Raw genomic sequence first — 19,464 nt, forward strand, 5'->3', positions numbered from 1 at the left:
GATGGCAGCTCTTTGCCTTTTTAACTTGGGAACTGCAAAGCTGTGGGGAAGCACTGAAGCAAACGCAAGTTGCTGCCATTTCCTGGCAGTCTCTTTTACATAAAGACACAGCCTCTAAATCTTCCAAAGAGAATAAAAGACGGGGGTTGGCGTGTCTCTTAAACTATTTTATATTATCAGAGGAAGGTGTGAAACTGAGGAGCATGCACAGGATTTTAATGAAACACTGCTGATTTCTATTTAGGTTCTACTGGGGCTTCAAAGATGGGCCTTGGAGCTTTTGCTTTGCAAAATTCAAAACTTGAAAAGCAGACTTGCAGTCCACATTTGGACCTCTAGTCCTGTAGGAACAAAGTGATTCACAAGACTAAAGTAGCATCAAGCATCTTTCCTGAACAGCTTGATGGACCACTGGCTGAATTTCAAGCTACAGGGGTTTGGAACAATAATATTTACTCTTTTTGTAATGTAAAGATAATTCCAGCTCAAAGGAGAAGTGAATTTTGACTCCCTTCTACTTTTATCTTTCAAGGAAGGCTCTCATCTTGTGTCTAAGACTCCTTTGACAGACTAACTTTAAACAAGAAAAAAAAAGAATTCTTTATAAATATATTTTGGATACAAAACATTTTTTTGAGGGGGGAGAGACGGGGAGACAGAGGAGAAGTTTACAAATTCAACTAGTTTGTCTTATTTAAAGATACAGTAGCAGATACATGAATATGATAAACATGTTAAAGAATGCAAGATTAAACCAGGGGCAGCAACATGCTGTTTTGATGTCATTATTAAAACTTGAACAAGAAAACAAAACAAGACACTATTTTGATCCTAGTAATTAATGAGGCAACCTCTTGAAACTAATGATTGTAAAATGACTTCTGGTGGTCTTAAGTAAGAACTGATCTGCTGGGACAAGCAACATACGGAAGGGTCATAAAAAAATTTTTTTTTTAAAAAAATTGTAAAGTCTCAGATACCTGATAGGTCTCCTGCTAAATTAATATTTGACTTATTTTAAAAAATCATTACCATAATCACTTTTTATTCCCACAATAACTGGAGAATCCAGAAGTTGAAGGATTCTCTGATTTATCTTTGATGGTAGCCTTGAAACCTGGTATGAAGAGAGGAAGCTGGAGGGTTGTCTGTGTGCATAAATAGCAGCCAGAGGAGATGCAGACAGAATTATGGAAGTGATGGAGGTATCATACATGTAAGGGAAATATGAGGAAGAGAAAGATGAAGAAGACAGAAGATAGCACAAGACCCTTGTACTGGTTTTGGCTAGGATAGAGTTGACTTTCTTCATAGTAGCTCATGTGAGGCTGTGTTTGTATTTGTGCTGAGAAGGCGGCTGTTAACATACTGATGGTTACAGCTGCTGCCAGGATAGTCAAGGACTTTTCAGCTTCTCTGCTGTGCCCGTGTCTGCAGGGGCAGGAGAGGCTGGGAGGGAGCACAGCCCCAATGACTAGCCCAGGATTCGACCTTAGGTTTAGGAATGAGACCCAAATTGGCCAACAGACTATTCCATATCATGCACGTCTTGCCCAGTAGAGATGACAGTCCATCCAGAAGACCTCCCCCCACCCATTCTGGGTCACCCCTCTCTGGGGTCACCTCGCTCTCTGGGATGCTTGGGCTCTTATCTCTGTATTGGAGTTTTGGGACTCTCCCTGCTCTGAGATCATCATCCGGGAACAGGCTGACTGTGTATCATTTGTTTGTATATTTGTCTATATTACTATTATTATTACTATTATCATAATTATTTTCAGTTTTGTTGTAGTTTAGTTGTTAAACTGTTCTTATCTCAACCCATGAGTCTCTTCCCTTTACCTCTTTAGTTCTCTCTCCCCCATCCCTGGGAGGGGGGAGGGTGAGCGAATGTCTGTGTAGTATTTATTTGCTGCCAGTCAGGTGGGTCAAAACCACAACCCTGGACTCAAGTGACATGGCCTCCCCATGGAAAACAAGCAGGAAGAACAAATTGCACCAAAATCTGTAAGGAATCTAGGAAACCAGCAGACTTACTGAAGAAAAGGTGAACCACGCATTAGAGAAACTTTCAAAAGCTGAAATGACAATTATTTTTGCTAAAGGTAGCCTTCTCTCTGGATACATCTCCTCAAACCTTCACTCAACATTAAATATCAAAATAACAAAGTCCAAAAGTATGAATCGGTAGTTGGGCATATCCCGTTTCCCAACCTTCTGTCTTTTCTGTTAAATTACTAGAGGCCTTTTTACTGTGTCAAGTTGCTTCACATGATGATTAGCTGAGTAAAATTGCCTTTGGAAAGGTTTAGTGTGTGTTTCACACACAAAAAACATGCAGTGAATCAGTAAAATAAATATGCATGATTGCCTGGAATGCTTCTGCCAGTTCTGTAATACAGAGCTGGAGGGAATAAACTCTTCAAAGCACATCTTACCTTGGAAGACATTAATAGAAACAATGAAGCTCAGTAAACCCCAAAATGCTCAATGCTTTTACTACACAGATCCAGTGAAACACATTTTGGAAGATTTAGTTTCTGGTTTTTTGGTTTTTTGGGTTTTTTTTTCAAATGTTGCAGTTTGATGCACAATTGATGAATAATTCAAAATTCTTGATGAATAATTCAAAATTGCCATAGAGAAGTGCAATGAAGAGCCTGCCATTTCTTGAGATATCTGCAGACATCATGCTTTCCCAGATGATACAATTGTTTTTTTCTGACTCAAACAGAGCAGCTACTGTAAAACTAGTGAGCTGTTTAACTTACTGAGGATTTATCAGGATAGACTCCAGCTCGTAGCAGAGATGCCTTCCAGCTATCCACCTCCTCTTGGGAGTCACAGGCTAGCTCAAGGAAACGGTAATCCTTGTAAACATTCCTAGAACAAAGAGTACCACATTGTAAAACTAGCATTTTACTACTCTGTATCATGCACACAGCATTTTAAATTAAAAATCCTTTGGGATCAGAAATTACTTGGTAATTGTTTTGGACAACAGAGTTCATGGGACAGGTGCTTGTTTAATAATGACGTGGAGTACTTAAAAATATTTTAGAACGTTATAGCACAGCTCTGGAAATAATAATAATCTGAAAGCACCGTGAAACTACTTGAAATCAATTTTCCAGCTTTGGCCAAAATGGGGCACTTTCAGGAAAAGAGGCTGTTTTGATGCAGAGGACAAACACATAAGACATGCCAACAAAATCGCATGTCTTGTGACTGATTGCTGCTGTAACTAATAAATATCAAAATAATTAACAATGCAACTTTTTCCCATGTTAAGTCCTTTTTAGCTTTTAGACATCATTAATAAAAGGGGAAAGAAAACAATGATAATCAGATACTTTAAAGGAACAAAACAAACTTCTGACGTCTTCGGTCACAGTAAGAAAATTGGGACACATGTAAATAACATCTCTTGCAGATAATTCATATAATCAGATAAATATAGGGAATCACTTAATGGAAGAAAAGAGAGGAGGAAAAATACAGAAAAAGTAGGAAGGTGGTACTTGTAAATTCTCCATTAAACAGAGCAGATTTTCCCCTTACGGTTTAGCCATTAGTTTCCAAATTCAAATTCTATATACAGACCAGATCGCTGTAAATTTGTCAGCCAAGAGTCTTTTTAGGAAAGGCCACAAGCTTAGCTGACAAAGGTTAGGAAACCACATTTTGCTTGATCCTAACAGCCGCACAAGAATCAATCTTCCATCGCAACCAGACTGTTTTCTTTCCTTAGCAAGCAATGGAGAAGGGGGAGCGGGGGCAGAGGGGGAGGCTGATGGAGATTACTTCACTTTCAAAGACAGACACGACTGTGTTCTTTGGTTTCATTATGCAACTACAGAGGTCATTTCTACCCCATATTTTGAGAAAATCAATTGGAATACACTACAGAATCAGGAAATGAAGCTATTATCACTGCCTAGACCAATATCTTTAGCATTCAGGGACTGGTGGGATTTCACCGTCACACTGCTGGAATACAACGACTTGATGTAATTCCCACTCACAGAAGCAGTTCTCCCTTACCAACGATGTCACCAGACAGCTCCTGCCCCTGCTTTTTGGGGCAGTCTCAGGAAATGGATGGGTAGAAAACCGGTAATTGAACAGTAGGTGTTCATGCCTGAGCATGAAGGAGCCATCACAGTCATTAGATTATCAGCTGTGAAACCACAGTATGGCAACCAGAGTATACTTACCTCTGAACAGAGTAAAACCAGGTATTTTTAGCATATTGATGGATGGCATTCAAAACTGCAAAGAATAAAGGACATCCTCAGATTTCCTTACGTCAGGGACATCCTCACCAATTTTAATGGCTACGTCTGAGTAGCCGAGCAGTCGTGCTCAGTTCCGGGCTTGCACTACGCCTCGAGCATCCGGATCGGAGATGCCACAAAGGGGACAAAGAGACACTAAAGGCTCAAAGAGACACCAAAGGGGCAGATCCCATAGTTTAGGCAAAGCCATTGACAGTATGAATAACTGAAAGTTCTACGGATTTTGTTACTGACTAGAAATCTAAAATGAAACCTGTTCCTTCCCTGATTCCAAATGTACTAACCCTGTCTCAAGGCAAACAGCAGCCTGGGTGACCTCCTCAGGTGCTGGTATCTTAAACTGATGGCAAACTACATGAATTGTATTCAGTTTGCAATATTGCGGAACTCTGAGTCAACACCTACTGCACAAAACAAAGAGTAATAAAAATAAAAAAAAAGAAGCAAAATGAAATCGCCAGAGAAAAATTGCTTTAATTTGTTGTTAGGAGAAACTTTTACTGAGATAAATATTTTTGGCTAAGTAAACTAAGCAGCTATAACTTTGAAGAAATAGGAAGGTGAAATAGTAAAAGGGTACTCTCAGAAAAGATGAGTAAAAATAACAATAGAGCAAATAAAAGGTTGTAAAACATGGTGATAGGGAAGTTCCAAAAATACTGATCTGCGAGAGCAAGACAACATGACACCAGCTTGTGAAAACATTTTTTCAGAACTGTCATGTTACATATTAAAACTTTTTGGCATTTTGTGACTTCCTACATCAAGCTTAGCTGTCCAAGAAGGGATTCTAGCCAACCACGCTGAACACATGGGAGCGGGCAGTCCTGCACACCTGCCTCTGTATCAAGGCTTTTCATAGGTCTGGGGACACCTTACGGCCAAGCAGCAGATGTCCCCAACTCTCCAAGGCCCCTCTCCCTGGAGTCTCTGAGAGCTCCACCATTTCAGTGTGGCTAACCTCACCCCACCACCAGCACCAAAGATGCAAGTTCAGCATAAGTGAGGAACTGAAGGATGTACGCACTGAGCCAGAACTCACGGGAAGCTTAGAGCAGGGCAGGTAAACGGACGCTTACCTCCCAAATCCGCTTCCTGACTACTAGACTTCCTTTGCCTTTCTTCCTTCCAGAAAGGCTGACAGGAACAGGAACTTTTCAAAGGAAAAAAAAGCCAAAGTAACTTCTGAAAAGAGTGTGTCCTTCTTTCTGTTACTAGTGGAATCTTACAAAAACACATTAACATGTTTTACTCATTAGGAGTCCACTGGAGTCTCATGGAAAGCTGTAAAAACGTTCTTGAAAACAATTCAGATATTTCATGTTTTTTTCTCCCTTCTACTTTTTAAAATTGCTGAAGATACCAGCATGGAAACAGTTACTACTCAATCCTCACCTATTTACTCCGTATGGAATAGAGTGAGGTCCTGTCCTCACTGTCATCTCTATAGCAGCTAAATGGGATGGTATACAATAAGGAGAATGATTTAATAAAATATACCAAGAAGCAAAAAGATAAACTTTCAACAACACAAATCTTGTTGATATTGAGGCATCTTTAAACCTAAGGGACTGTAGAAACAAAACAGATAAAATAAATGGGAACATGCCTAGAAGTACAATTTGTGTGCAGCATTTCCCTTGAATATTTAACATTGTTTAAATGTGAACATATGAACGGGGAAGCTGTGTGCAAAGCTATACCCCATCTACTGATGCTGCTTCCTCCCGTAGAGTCTCATCATTGTAATTTAACATCCTGCATAGTACATGAAAATATATCTATGGTAGCATTACTGGAAATTAACATACTGCTACTTTTTTCCAGAGTGAAAAATAAAAAAGGTTACCATTTGTTATCTGCAAATTTTACTATACTCTAGATAAATAAACCTCAAGAACTGCATTCCAGAAAAAAAACCACAACATAATCACTTTTGGAGATGAAGAGACAATTGGACTAAAAGCATCATTTCCGATTCCGGAATGGTTCCCACTCAGGACATACCATCTCCAGGCCAGGCCCATTACTTGCAAATCCAACAGACACCCAGCTGTAACTCTGCTTACCCTGCAACTTCTTCACTTTATTATTACCTCTGTTTCCAGCATACTGGATTCCTTTCCCCCATGTACTTCAGGGCCCAAAGTGAACTTTCTAATGCAGAAATGACCTTCACATTGTCCATAGGTATTTCTTTAACCCCTCCCATCAGAGTAGAATCCAAACACGAAAATGCAGGGATGGAGTAAGCTATTTGGAAGTGTACAAGAAGAAAGGAAGAAGTGCCCAATAAGTTTGAGCCCAGCTGCAAGTTACGGAGACTCCCATCCCACTAGTCCTGAAGCCTGGGCTGCCACCATTGCATACAGGTTTGACTGCCTATAAAACAGCAGAACAATACCATCCAGGAGCAACAGGTGAACACCACACAACTGAAAATCACAAAAAAAGAATGTTTTAGTTGCCTGCTACAGTGGAGGCAATACCAGTAGGTTTCTCTCTACAGTGGTTGCCCATCAAAACTGCTTCCTATCTGAGCAAACCGAGCTGCTGGACCTCAGGATGTATAGAATATCTTGCCATTTCTTAATACTAAGATAAGGTTAAATATTTATCGCCAACAAACCAGGAAAGATTTTAAGGGCAACCACTGCAGACACAGACACATTACAAACCCAGTTAATAAGTGTGCGTATATATTAATGCATATCCACATATTAACCATATGCACAGAAAGCTTTTAGATTGAGTTGGGTCTGGAACATCTTGATAGACAAAGATATACTGTGTATGCATGTAAGTTTTTTACATGAATACAAAATACAAACCAAGACTAAATGAAGATGATTTTTTTTCTTGACAATATGGGAGGAGACAGAACAGCAATTACAGAAGAAGAATCTTAGTGAAATTTTTAGAATTGTGCCTATAAGCCACTTTAATCCTCCAAAGAACACAAAACCACATTTATCTCAGCAGTCACACTGAAACAAGCAAAGCTACTCACAGACTGCAAGATAAAAGAATATCTTCTTTTACAGGGATTTCAAGCAACTGTGCCTATCATCTCAGATGATTTTTTTTGGTAAACATCTGGTCTTTTTATTAGGATGCCAGCAGAATTAAAATGACCATTAGAAATCCAGAAGCAAATGCAAATCAGCCCAACCTTATTCCACGAAAAACACCAAGGATTCAATTCTTAGCTATTTCTTATTTGATTGATCTTGAAATCATACAGAATATGGGTTCATAAATAGTCACCTGAAATGAAAAAGGAAGAAAACAACAGAATCCAGATACTCCAAATATACTTCCACAATCGGGAAAGATCATCTTGAGTGAAACTCTCCTGTATGTTCTCTACTTATTCAATCTGCAGCTCCACTGTATACACTTTGCTTATCCAAACTTTTTTAGACACCTGTAATTCCACATAGATGCACTATTTTCCATATAAGAAAGCTCTACTAGAAGCTCTGCAAATCATATATTTTAAAGAAAGAAAAAATTACCATCTGCTTTGAGTTAACAGCAATGAATAACATTTTCTATCAAGGTGTGCCATTTCAGATCACTCCAATGTAAATGCAAATTAAAATTAATTACACGTCTCTGAAGATTTTTTTCTTAATATCCAGAAAAGCCAAAGAGGCAATCTCTGAGACAATGTAATGAAATAATAGCACTCAAGGATTTTGCCACCTCACTCATCTAAGTCGTATCCCAGAAGTAGAAGGATCTTTTCAAGTTCACACACACAAATACACACACAAACCCACACAAGTGTAAGGTGAAAATGAACCCAAGATATGCTGATTGGTATATAGCCAAGCCTGGACAATGAGGTGTCTAGAGTTCTATATGTAATCCAGAACAGAAACGCTGCCAACACTAACATCGCATAGGCCAAAATATGCAGTAGGAACAGCAACTGGCACTAAAATATTCCATAACTCCCTGGAGAAGAAGGTTTGATCCTTTTCGTGGTGAGGGATGGAAGCCTGTTTTGGAACCTGCCTTGAGGCCACACAGAGGCAAAAGCTGCTCACAGCTGTCAGTCCCTGCTCATGCGCAGAGCAAGGACGTCTCCCGCTCCAGTCCTGTGCTCCTCTGAATGGGGCTGGGGGACCCAGAGCATGCTGGGTCACACCAAGCAGCAAGGTGAAGCTGTCCTGCTGGCTGAGTCGAGTTTACCCGCCACGACTTACCCCATGCTTACAACGCCTGTGTCTCTGGTACCAGTCACTAATGTTTGACATCCCACACAATCACTTGGGGAACTTTCTTCAAGTACAGTGTAAATATAATATTGAAGGTATAGGTTTGGCACTACTGTTTCTTTTCCCTGAAAACCCCTTTTTGCTCTGTAATACCAATTTTAAACCTCAGTATCTGCACAACCTATCCACCATAAATGTTTTATTTATCATACAAATAATTCTTTGTCAATTCCTTTGTCAATAATGATAAAAAGGAAATATTCCAGAAAAAAACAACCTTTCCTTCCCCCCCTTCCCCTCCCCCCCAAATGGAGTGGACTTAGGGGATAAAGTCTAGTTATTCCTTGGGTTTGTATATTTTTCCTATTCTTTCATACTGTACTCACCAGCATCTAAGAAGTTTGTTTACAAATGTTAGCAGCTTTTTTTCTGGATTAAATTTGTGGGGGTTTTTAATTAAATAGATTCTCATTCTTTCATTTCCAACAGAGAGGGCTCTGAATAGTTTACAGTCTAGCTCTTCCTGGGGCTTAGCTTTCTGAGTAATTCAGAAACAGTAACTAAACATACATCTCATCTTAGGCTTTCTCCTTTAGTCTGGCTTCCATCCAACACCTCCTCTGACCCGGTCTCCTTTCACTAGTTCCCTTTATTTTGGCTCTTGCCCAATTTCCCTTATATATGGATAGCAGTTAACCAGTTGCTGGCCATAAGAAGAAATTCAATATTAAAGCTTTAGTGCCTTCTGAGTCCCAGAGAAGACTTGTGCTCCACGCCCTTACTCGATAAGGGACTCTACACCAGGTAACTCTTCCTTGTTGTATGGTTGCTATTCCCAGTATTGGTAGAAGAAAATTTACCAACTCAGCGAACACTTCAGCCTACTACCATTTTATAACCCCAAAAATCTTTACCTAGTAGAATCTCTTGTCCCACAAAAGAGAAATAATTCATCTCTCCAGACTTGGAGAAGAGGTGGAGAAGAAGCTGCCTCTCTCCTTGTAGCAAAAGCAGAGCATTTTCACTCATCATCCCTCCTTTACTTAGAAGTAGTATTTAGAAGGAGCTGTAATACAGTAATAGAATTTACTGACCAACAAATCAGGAAAAAAGTGCAACTACTCTACTGCAAAGGCAAAGGACTACTTTAGAATGACACAGAACCTAGTAAAATAGTTCCATGTGGATCCTGTAGTCAACCGGGAAAGATGATTAGGAACAATGACTGCTTGCCCTTCTTAATTGGGGAGCAATGGGACCATTACACAGGTCCTAAAGGGAGGAAAAGCAAAACTCACTCCCCCATTAATTAAGAAATATTGTATCTATTTCACAACAAGAGTTTTCGTGCCCCCCCCCCCGCTTTTTTTACATATTAATTGCAAAGTAACAGGAAAGAATTTAATTACTTCACAATGCAGCCTTTTCATAAACATACAATTATGTTCATTTCATGAGAATTTATCTTCACTGTGAAATCAATCGTCACAGTCTCCGCTTACTATACATTACCAAGTCACATTTGATTCCTGTCAGAGAACTGTTGACTTCTGCAGTAAATCAAAATGACAGATACTGTTCTTTTCCTTCTGCATCTACCCCTAAGCCTCAGCTAACTCAAGATGGTTTTTCCTTCTATGCAGTGAAATGAGCATTTTCCTGGTAACTATATTTCAGAACTGGAAAGGTTTTCATAAATGGAAAAAATGCAGTGCCTAATCCAGGAAACTATTGAAATGTACAGTATCAGAAACATATGGCTGGAGCAAATACCTAAGCAGTGAGGGGCTAGGAATGAAAAAGAGAACAAGCTTATTAAAATTTTTCTCCTAAAGGGATTTTGCTTGAAAATTAAAATACCTCAATTGAACATTAAGAAAGTTTGCAGAGTTGATTAAAAAAAAATGCTGCAGATTATGGGAAAAAAAAAAAAAGATACAGAATAATCTCCATGCTATAATGGAAGCTGGAACAGATGATATTTGCCTTTGTTCTTTAATGATCTACATCTTAAAGAGCAAAATGGTTCCATAACCAGAACCCTGAGTGGGCAAACTCAGAACGAAAAAGCTGATTTCTTTCTCAATTGCTAAGGCTTTTTTAATTTAAACAAACAAACACCATCCCCTGCCATCCACCAAAAAAAGCCAAGCAGAAACTAAAAGTTAATTTTTACATGAATTTTGAAAGGCAAGCCACACTCATACACACCCACAAACCAGAAATCAATGGATTAGCATAAAGTAAACAACAACAAGACTCCTTATTTCAACACATCTTTATGGATTCCCTGTTTCAGCTTCCCTAAAAATCTGGAACAGGGAACAGAGTCCCCAGATCACTTTACTCAAGCCCCAGTAGCCCTGCTTCTGCTGACTGATCTATGAATTTAGGAGACAGTGAAAAGTGATACAAAACTTGTTTTGACCGATTTGTGCCAGCAGGCAGATTTTTAGAAATATCAAAAAAATCATCTGTTTTATAGTAACAGAGGAATTGTCATCGGAATTAAAATTCAATAAATATTTATTCAAGAACAAGTTCTGCCTCCTTTTAAGCTGAAAGGCTGTCTTCATAAACAGCCTCTCCCAAGACGGAGTTATTTTGCTGTCTTATCGCTGGGCTGTCATGTCTTGACATGCCCATATAGACATAAGGATGTTTTTAGAGCAGCCTGCAGATGCTGCCATGTCTACTCACAGCCCAAACGGGCAGGGTTATTACAGACATGGCAAACATTTTAGACATCTGATTTTGAAATCCTTGCTGCCCAGCGTGTGTGATTCAGTGAAAACGTGAATGTGCGGCTATATAACACACAAAGAAATCCCAATCTTGCCAATGGCAATGCATGCTTCTCTTGGATTTTCACAGCAGTTCAGTGATTAATGTTTAAGATGATGAAAATATTCAAAGCTATTAGGCAAAACAAAGGAGAAACAATGAGCTAAAATTAACTGATTTCTCATGGAAGGAACTCATTATGTACAGCTGATACCAAGCCACCAGGACAAAGTTCTCTTTCTTGACTGATGTACGTGCAACACTGGGATGATTCACACGTATTCAGAGCAGAATAATCAGAATTACATTAATTTCCAGTATCTGAAGATCATTTAAGTTTTTTAAAACATGAAAAGTTTGTCAAAGCTTTTTTCACTGCTCCAGAAATGCAAGTGGGCAAGTGTTTGAAATCTTATTCCCAGCAAGTATGCGCACAACATACTTTCAAAGGGCATCTCCTGGCAGACAATGTCCACATGTAGGCTAGCTGAGATGTCAGCAGATGTAGGCAAAGCCTTCATGGGGTAGTTCAGAGCGAGACTCACATTGCATCCTCATGTTTCTGGGGCCAGCAGAAACTTGACAGCCCAGAAATCCTGTGCTTTGCTTTTACTTTGCAGGAGGGAGGGGCATTCCTTGCTTCTGAAAGGACTATTTCTGGCCAGTTCAGGAGCAACAACAGCTGGCTCTGCAGGGAGCCACATCCAGCCCTCATCATATTGAACAACATCTGAACGGATTGCCAAGCCTTGGCGATGCAACAGGGGGAGTCAGTGTGAAAGGGGACTTTGCAGAAGAGAAGAGGAAAACATGGGCCTCTATCCATGCTACCACTACAATTAATTATACTTATCTTCCTGAAAAATAACTTACAGAAATTGCACCTTATCTGCTGAAATGCAATCCTACTGAGACAGCTGCAAATGCAACTCTCCTCTTCAGAAAAAACAAAACAAAACACCAAAAAAACCCACCTACAGGCCACTTGTATGTCTTTACATGTTGTCATGCTTCCTTGACTTATCTGTGCACAGTTACCTGAACTGGCTGTACATCAGGAGTAGGCTCCCATAGAGTACCCACACCACTTAAATCAGAGGATGGAGACTGAAAGGAAAGGTATGAGGCAAACACTGCAAAGCAAAGATTCTAATTAATTAGGGAAGCAGAGAAATCTCATTTGTTCTCCATTCAGCAGTATTTAAACCCAAACAAGGGAATGACTCCCAAGATTACAGACAGGCAAGATTTTCCACTGGGGAAAGTGAAAAGCAATGACACTTTTGTGATTTACACCAGTTGAATCTGGTCACAAGGTACAGAAGTCATGAATGTTTTGGTAAGCCTAGGTGATTGCCAAACAAAACACAAATAGGATCAGGAGACGATTATTCAGCCACACAGAAGAACTAGATGAGTAATCACAGAGCTGTTTCACCCCACGAGTGGCTAGGAGGACACTAACCTTTCATCCCATGCTTATGCAACAGCAGAGAAGCAGATAAATCAAGAGTATCAAGATCTTTGTTCACTAAACATAGTGGAAATACCAGAGCTGCATTCCCAGTTATTACAATGCTCAGCTAGATACAGTTTTACAGAAATATCTGCAGAAGAGCGTATTTTCTTACCTCTGCTCCGTGTTAAACAATGCAAAGATATGTTTGCTGGACATGAAGCCCTTTTCAACATCTCGCACTTTCAAGTTGTCCAAAGGAAGCATATACTTCTTTTCTTTTTCCTAAAAAAACCCAAAACAAACAAAACAGATTAAAACAACACTAGGTGAGAAATCTCAAAGAAGCCTGATCTCAGCAAGCTCTGGTTAGTTGGTAATGCCTCCAGTACATTTATTATTGTAAGGCAAAACGGAAATGTCTGCATACCTGCAACAGAAATGAAACCTCAATTCTACTGCTGTTTTTCACGGACCCTTTTAAAACATTTTCTAATTAAAAAAAAAATTCCATCTCAAACACATAAGCATCTACATTTATTATTCTTCATTCCTCTGAATTGTAAAAAGGGTCAGACTTAACTAAAATGAAAGTATCTAACCAATGCAGAACTCTTCTACCATGTCTGCATAGCAACTGGAGTAACTTGTGATGCAAATTCATCTCTAGAATTACTATTACTAATTATTTATAGAGGTGGTATTTGACCATCCCAGGATAAATTTTCATTCCTCCAGTGGAAAATATAAAAATCATAAAAATCAATCAAAATCATACCATCATCAAGGTTTTATAGATAACATATACAAACAAAACCAGACTCTAATCTAAGCAGCTCGTTTCTCCAAACAGCAGGAAAAAAAGCTCTTGCCATAGCCAAATCCTTTTGCATTTTCACCACAACTCTCACTTATGGAACATTCTCATTTACAGCACAATCACTACAATTTCACCTTTTCTAGGTTTCTTGCTTCCTGTCACTCCAAATTAAGGACTAGTAACACTCTTAAGCTACTTTACAATGTCAGAACAAAAAAGCCCTAAGATGATTATCTGTTCCCATTGTGGTTACTCAGCGACCATACACAAGTTCAATAAACCACCAAAGTCGGAAAGCTCAGGATTCCTTCACAGTCCCTTATCTGCCAACATGAAACAAGACTGACTAGTCTCTGTCTAGCCATCATCAGAACTAGCTGTAATGTCTGTCACCCATTGCACTTGCTGGAAAACTGTGAACTGGGACATGATGTACAGTGGTTGGCTCAAGTAAGAAACACGCATGTGATAATAGTTCATTTTATGCCATAAAACAGGGCAAAAGGGACAAACCAAGCCAGGACTAATTTTTCTCAATACATATTTCCCAGAAGAAATACACACAAGTAACTTCCATGGTGCAAAACTGGAAGAAGTCCTGGCTAGACTGAGATATGTGTGCTGGGAGGGCAGAGCAATTCAACTGGGCTAAGCTTCAGCAGACTGCAAAACGGAACTGGATGAGAACGTACCTAAGAGCGAAACTACAAAAATACAGTGACGTGTCCAACAATGGCTCACTTTCCTAGACAGCTTCATAACAGGCCTCAGTAGAGGAAAAACCATATTTCAAAGGCCCTTCTGGAAAAGCATGGTTTCTGCTGTCTTCTTTTGTTGAATACAAAAGTTATCAAATCCAGTGTGGGAGTATTACGTAAAAAGTATCTGATGGATTTTCAAACTGCCTCTAGCTTAGAAATTATTACCCACAAAAGATCATATATCATAGAATAATAGAATGGTTTGGGTTGGAAAGGACCTTAAAGATCATCGAGTTCCACCCCCTGCCATGGGCAGGGACACCTCCCACTAGCCCAGGTTGCTCAAAGCCTCATCCAGCCTGGCCTTGAACCCCTCCAGGGGCATCCACAGCTTCTCTGAGCTGTTTATCACTGTTCATATCTATATTCTGCTTCCAGGGAATATATACTCTCTGAACCTTTGGAGTTCTCCCTGAAGGGAGAGTATACTGTACTACCACTAAGATAAATAAAAATAAGCAAAGTAAATTCATAATTTACCAATAAAAAAGTAAATAAATAAGAGTAAATGAAACTAAATAAGGAACTTATAGGTCAGATATTTATGTATAAAAATTAGAAGCACACTATTTATATGATCTGTTTTGGTACTACAAACTTACGTCTCCTAAATATGGAGTCTCCTTCTCTGGAGACATTCAGAGCCCGCCTGGATGCGTTCCTGTGTGATCTGATCTAGGTGTTCCTGCTCTGGCAAGGGGATTGGACAAGATGATCTTTTGAGGTCCCTTCAAATCTCTTAACATTTTGTGATTCTGTGAAATAGTTCTGGTTACATTTAAAAGGTGCGTGTTAGCTTTGCTGTCACGACAAAGTGACACGCACTTGAAAAATATCCTAGCATATAAATTCAGTAGAACACATATTAAACTCTGTATTAAAAGCAAATAATTTTTTCAGTTGAAAGCTGGACTGCATAGTAATGTAATACTTTATTTTCTACTTCAAACATTTAAAAGAGGTTATATAAAAATATATTTTGGGCAGAAATAACAATGCTATTTATTCCATCATAACTAAGGAAAAAAGTAGATAAGCTCAATTTTTATTCTTTAAAATTTCTCTTTCACTATTACAGAATACACTTATAATGATTTACTATTCAATTACCAGAAATTTAGGAAGTTTCTGATGAAGTGTTTGTTCTGACAGACACTATTTACTGATAAACCAAGCAACCAGAGATGAGTAAAAATAGAAACCGATGAAAAAACTATACCAAGAATCTGATTGTCTAAACGAAAAATCCACAAGCAGGAAAGTTCTAGAAATGTTTGATGCCAAACTGACAAAGTGTTTCTTCTGTAGCCACCAGGAAAAAGGAAATGCCTCCTGAAGGCTCAGAAGTGGTTGGTATTTATTTACATGGCCTCGTACCCACATGCTGAGACAGAGCAGTTTCCAAGAAAAGGAAATGATAGGGTGCCTATGCCTGAAGCAAACACAGACAGCATGTCACACATGGGACATCAGACCTAAGTACTGTTAATTCCAGGAGAAAGGTATTATTACAACATTAAAGCATGACAGCAAAGCCCATAGGAACTTTTTTTTTTTTTTTTTTAAAGGAAGAGGCTGTGCTCTTCTCTAAAGTAACACGTGATAGGACAAGAGGAAATGGCCTCAAGTTGCGCCAGGGCAGGTTTAGGCTAGATATTAGAAAAATTTTCTTCACTGAAAGAGTGATCAGGCATTGGAACAAGCTGCCCAGGGAAGTGGTGGAGTCACCATCCCTGGTGGTGTTCAAGAAACGTGTAGATGTGGTGCTTCGGGACATGGTTTAGTGGGTTAGGTGGTGTTGGGTTGACAGTTGAACTTGATGATCCTTGAGGACTTTTCCAACCTTCATAATTCTATGAAACAAGTATATATAAATGAAGCATGAGCTAATTCAACAGCAGCTGAGCCCAACATCATCTGAGCCTTAGCTCAATTGATATTATGGTATGGTGTGACTGTTCATCCAGCCCCTGCAGCAGCATGGAGCCAGGACAGGAGGCCAGGAGGACCTGAAGGGCCATTATCACCTCTTGCAGCCATTAGCTGTTGTCTGGTAGATTTCTCAGAATCCACTGTCTTACAGAAATGGTAAAGACCAAACCTCCAGGTTGGAAGGTATAAAACATGAGTTTACCCAAAAAAGCTTTTGAAGCAGATCCAACAGCAGCTGGAGCGCTGGGACACTCCCAGTGTGGTCCAGGGGACGCCCATGCCACGAGGGAGGAGGAGGGACGGGCACTCACCCTTGGCTGGGTGTCTTTTGCTCATCGGTGCATGATATTAAGAGTTACGGTTAGAAGTTATGAAAGCTTATGACTTGAATGGGTGAATAAGTGAATTCATGGGATAGACTAGTCTGAGCAGAAGGGGATTGAGCCCCTGTTTGTCACATTTATTTCTTACTGAGCTCATGAAATCAAGTTTCAGTCACAGAGTATGTTGTCCCATAAATGTGAGAGAACCTAAAGGACCCTGACATATGTCAGGGGAAAAAAAAAAAAAGCACCAGCCAGGACTATCTGTGCATGTTTCCCATCCTGAGAGGCTGGCAGCAGAAGAAACGGGGAATGTATGAAGCCTGGGAGGAATGGGGCTAGGCAGACTTCTGCGAGTGACGACATGCACATAACTGTGGGTCCAGTTTGTCCCCCTCAGCATTTGTTCTTTTTTATTTATAGAATTTTATTTTTATAATGGGCCAGAGAACTTAAACGTGACTTGAGGGGAAAAACCAGCACATGCTGATCTCATGTAGAGACTTTGCCTCTTTTTCCTATGCAGAGGAGCAGAAGGAAAAAGCGGGAGGTAGCATGGCCCATTCCTCCCTCTGTGACATGAAAAAAAAAATCCCCATAATGAACCTTAGAAAAATAAACCAACCTGCTAGGCTGGGGAGACCTTCCCACCCCTGAGACGATGTTTCACCACTCGTGGGCATAAGTAGCACTCACATCCTTAATGGACTAATTCTGTTCTCTGACAGGCAAGTAAAGCTGCCAGGAACTGACAGCATGATGTAAATATGCCATATTACAACTGCCCCTTCCTTCTGCAGTGTTTAAACGTACTAAAAATAAATATTGCCCAAGCCCCAAATGGCACAAGGGATGCCAAAAACACAACAGCAGCTCCCCTCCCCTCAGCGAGGTCTCGGCCAGCACTTCCAAGCTAATGAACTTCATTTACAGCCAGAGGCAGAAATCGTTCGCTGCTTTTGGAATGTCATAGGCTCCATCAGAACGGCACACGAAGAAACCCTGGACACTATATACAGGGAACAGAAATCCTTTGCTTCAAAGAAAAGAGATTGTTCAACAACTTCAGTTTCTTCCAGTTATCACAGGGGATTCTTATTTTTGTCACTTCACATGGCTACTGCACAACCGCACCATGCAGGACAAACTCAACTCCCCGTTTCATATCCTTAAGAACAGAAGCCAAATTCATGGAGTACAAGTCAAATATACGATGCTCTGACTCTGAAAGGCAGGTCTGAGCCTGAGCGGTGGCCTAATCGCACTCTCAGGCAGATGCCAGGGAATTCATCCGGCTCACCACTCTGCAATGCTTTTTACACCAGTTTCCAATCTGGGGGTCACAACACCAACCCAAACCTGTCTATGCCGATTGTGGGGACCACAAGTCCAAAAAAACCCACCAAGCTCCCAACTGGGAGTGCAGGCCACGCTGGGAAAGGTGCAACAACGGCTGGTTTACAGCAGGATTCACTCTGTGTATCATCTGTACTGAAAGCACAACTCTCAAGAGTAATCACTGCAGACCGATAGCAAATACAGGCATCCACGAAACGCCTCTGCCATTATCATTGGGCATTAATGAAGGAAAATAGAGAACTACTTTACAGCCATAAACAGAGGAAGGACAGCTTTGACTTAAAGCTTGGGAGCAGCAGATAGAAAGGCTGGCTTTCCTGCCTCTGAACCCAGCACTGTACTGCTCTTTATGTTTCCACATCGGTAACTCAGGCCTAATGCTTACCTGACCCTCAGGCATCACGCTAGACCTTGTTTCTGCAAGCAGCCAGTGATGGCAGGGTGTCATTAAGGTATCCTGAAATCAGGGTGCTAAAATGTGCACCAAAGCCAAGCAACTATCTGGCATAGCAGTTAAGCAGCAGAGGCAGAAAAATAATACCCAAATGAAGATGTTCCACAGGACTGGACTATTTCAGATGGCTGGATCACTACCCTCCTTTTACAGACAGGAACAGACAAGAAGCAGGGGCTTGTGAACTTGTTGAGCCAGAGGGATCTATATTAAAGATGACAAAATCTAAAAAAAAAAAAAAAAAAAAAAGGAAGTGTAAGGAAATGCTGGTGGTGGCCTGAAACTATGCCTGTTTACTCCTGAAAAGGAAAGGCTCAGACCTGTTTACACCAAGGAGCAGCTCTCACTGCTAGTGCAGAATAGCCTACTCTGTGGCATTTGATGAAAATGCAAACTAGTAAGATGCCTCACAGCAACTTTGATAGTATTTAACTCCATATCCAAGAGTTAACCATACTGTAAATATACCCAAGAGAATTTGACTGTTTCTATTTCTGTTTGTTTTTCTCTCTTCGTTTAGAAAGCCACACAGCACCTTCACAAGGGTCTCTGCTTTACCACACTTGACTTTAAAGCATACTCTGAAAAATGAAGCATACGATACTTTGATATTCCTGCAAACTTTTGAAGAAAAACAAGGCAAGCTATTTTATTACAGACAACTTTGCAATGTTGCCTCAACATGCTCCTGGGTACAGCTGTAGGAAACGTACCTCTAAACTGTCTATACCACGTAGAAGGAACTGCTTTAACAAAAAAACAATGCATACATAAACATTCTAGTATTTTTATGAAAAGCATAGCAGAAGAATACTTAATAAGCTGCAGATGACAAGACCATATTTCTTCCACCTATGCACCCCTCCCTCCAGTCTCCTACCATCAGCTCCTCCATGGCTGTTGAATAAAGTATTCCAGCCAAGCACTTTGCCAAGGGTTTCTGTTCTTCGACCACTGAAACCAGATTCAAATCAACATAAATTCTGATTCTGCAACAAAGCCAGCCACATGGGCATCAGGAAACACTCTCCTATGTACAAATAATTCCCTA

General features: G+C 40.1%; 1 protein-coding gene across 1 annotated transcript in view; it reads right to left on the minus strand.

Annotated features, from left to right (window-relative positions):
- Positions 1 to 2,771: 2,771 nt before the first annotated feature.
- Positions 2,772 to 19,464, minus strand: part of LOC104463670 (dynamin-3) — a gene marked incomplete at both ends in the record, with an annotated part of 98,051 nt that continues 81,358 nt past the window's right edge. The window contains 2 exons of the mRNA XM_010076095.1: positions 2,772 to 2,883; positions 12,940 to 13,049. Coding sequence (XP_010074397.1) covers positions 2,772 to 2,883; positions 12,940 to 13,049 — 222 coding nt within the window. The remainder of the gene's footprint in view (positions 2,884 to 12,939; positions 13,050 to 19,464) is intronic.

Source organism: Pterocles gutturalis, unplaced genomic scaffold, assembly GCF_000699245.1.
Source record: "Pterocles gutturalis isolate BGI_N339 unplaced genomic scaffold, ASM69924v1 scaffold11978, whole genome shotgun sequence".
NCBI classification, from domain to species: Eukaryota; Metazoa; Chordata; class Aves; order Pterocliformes; family Pteroclidae; genus Pterocles; species Pterocles gutturalis.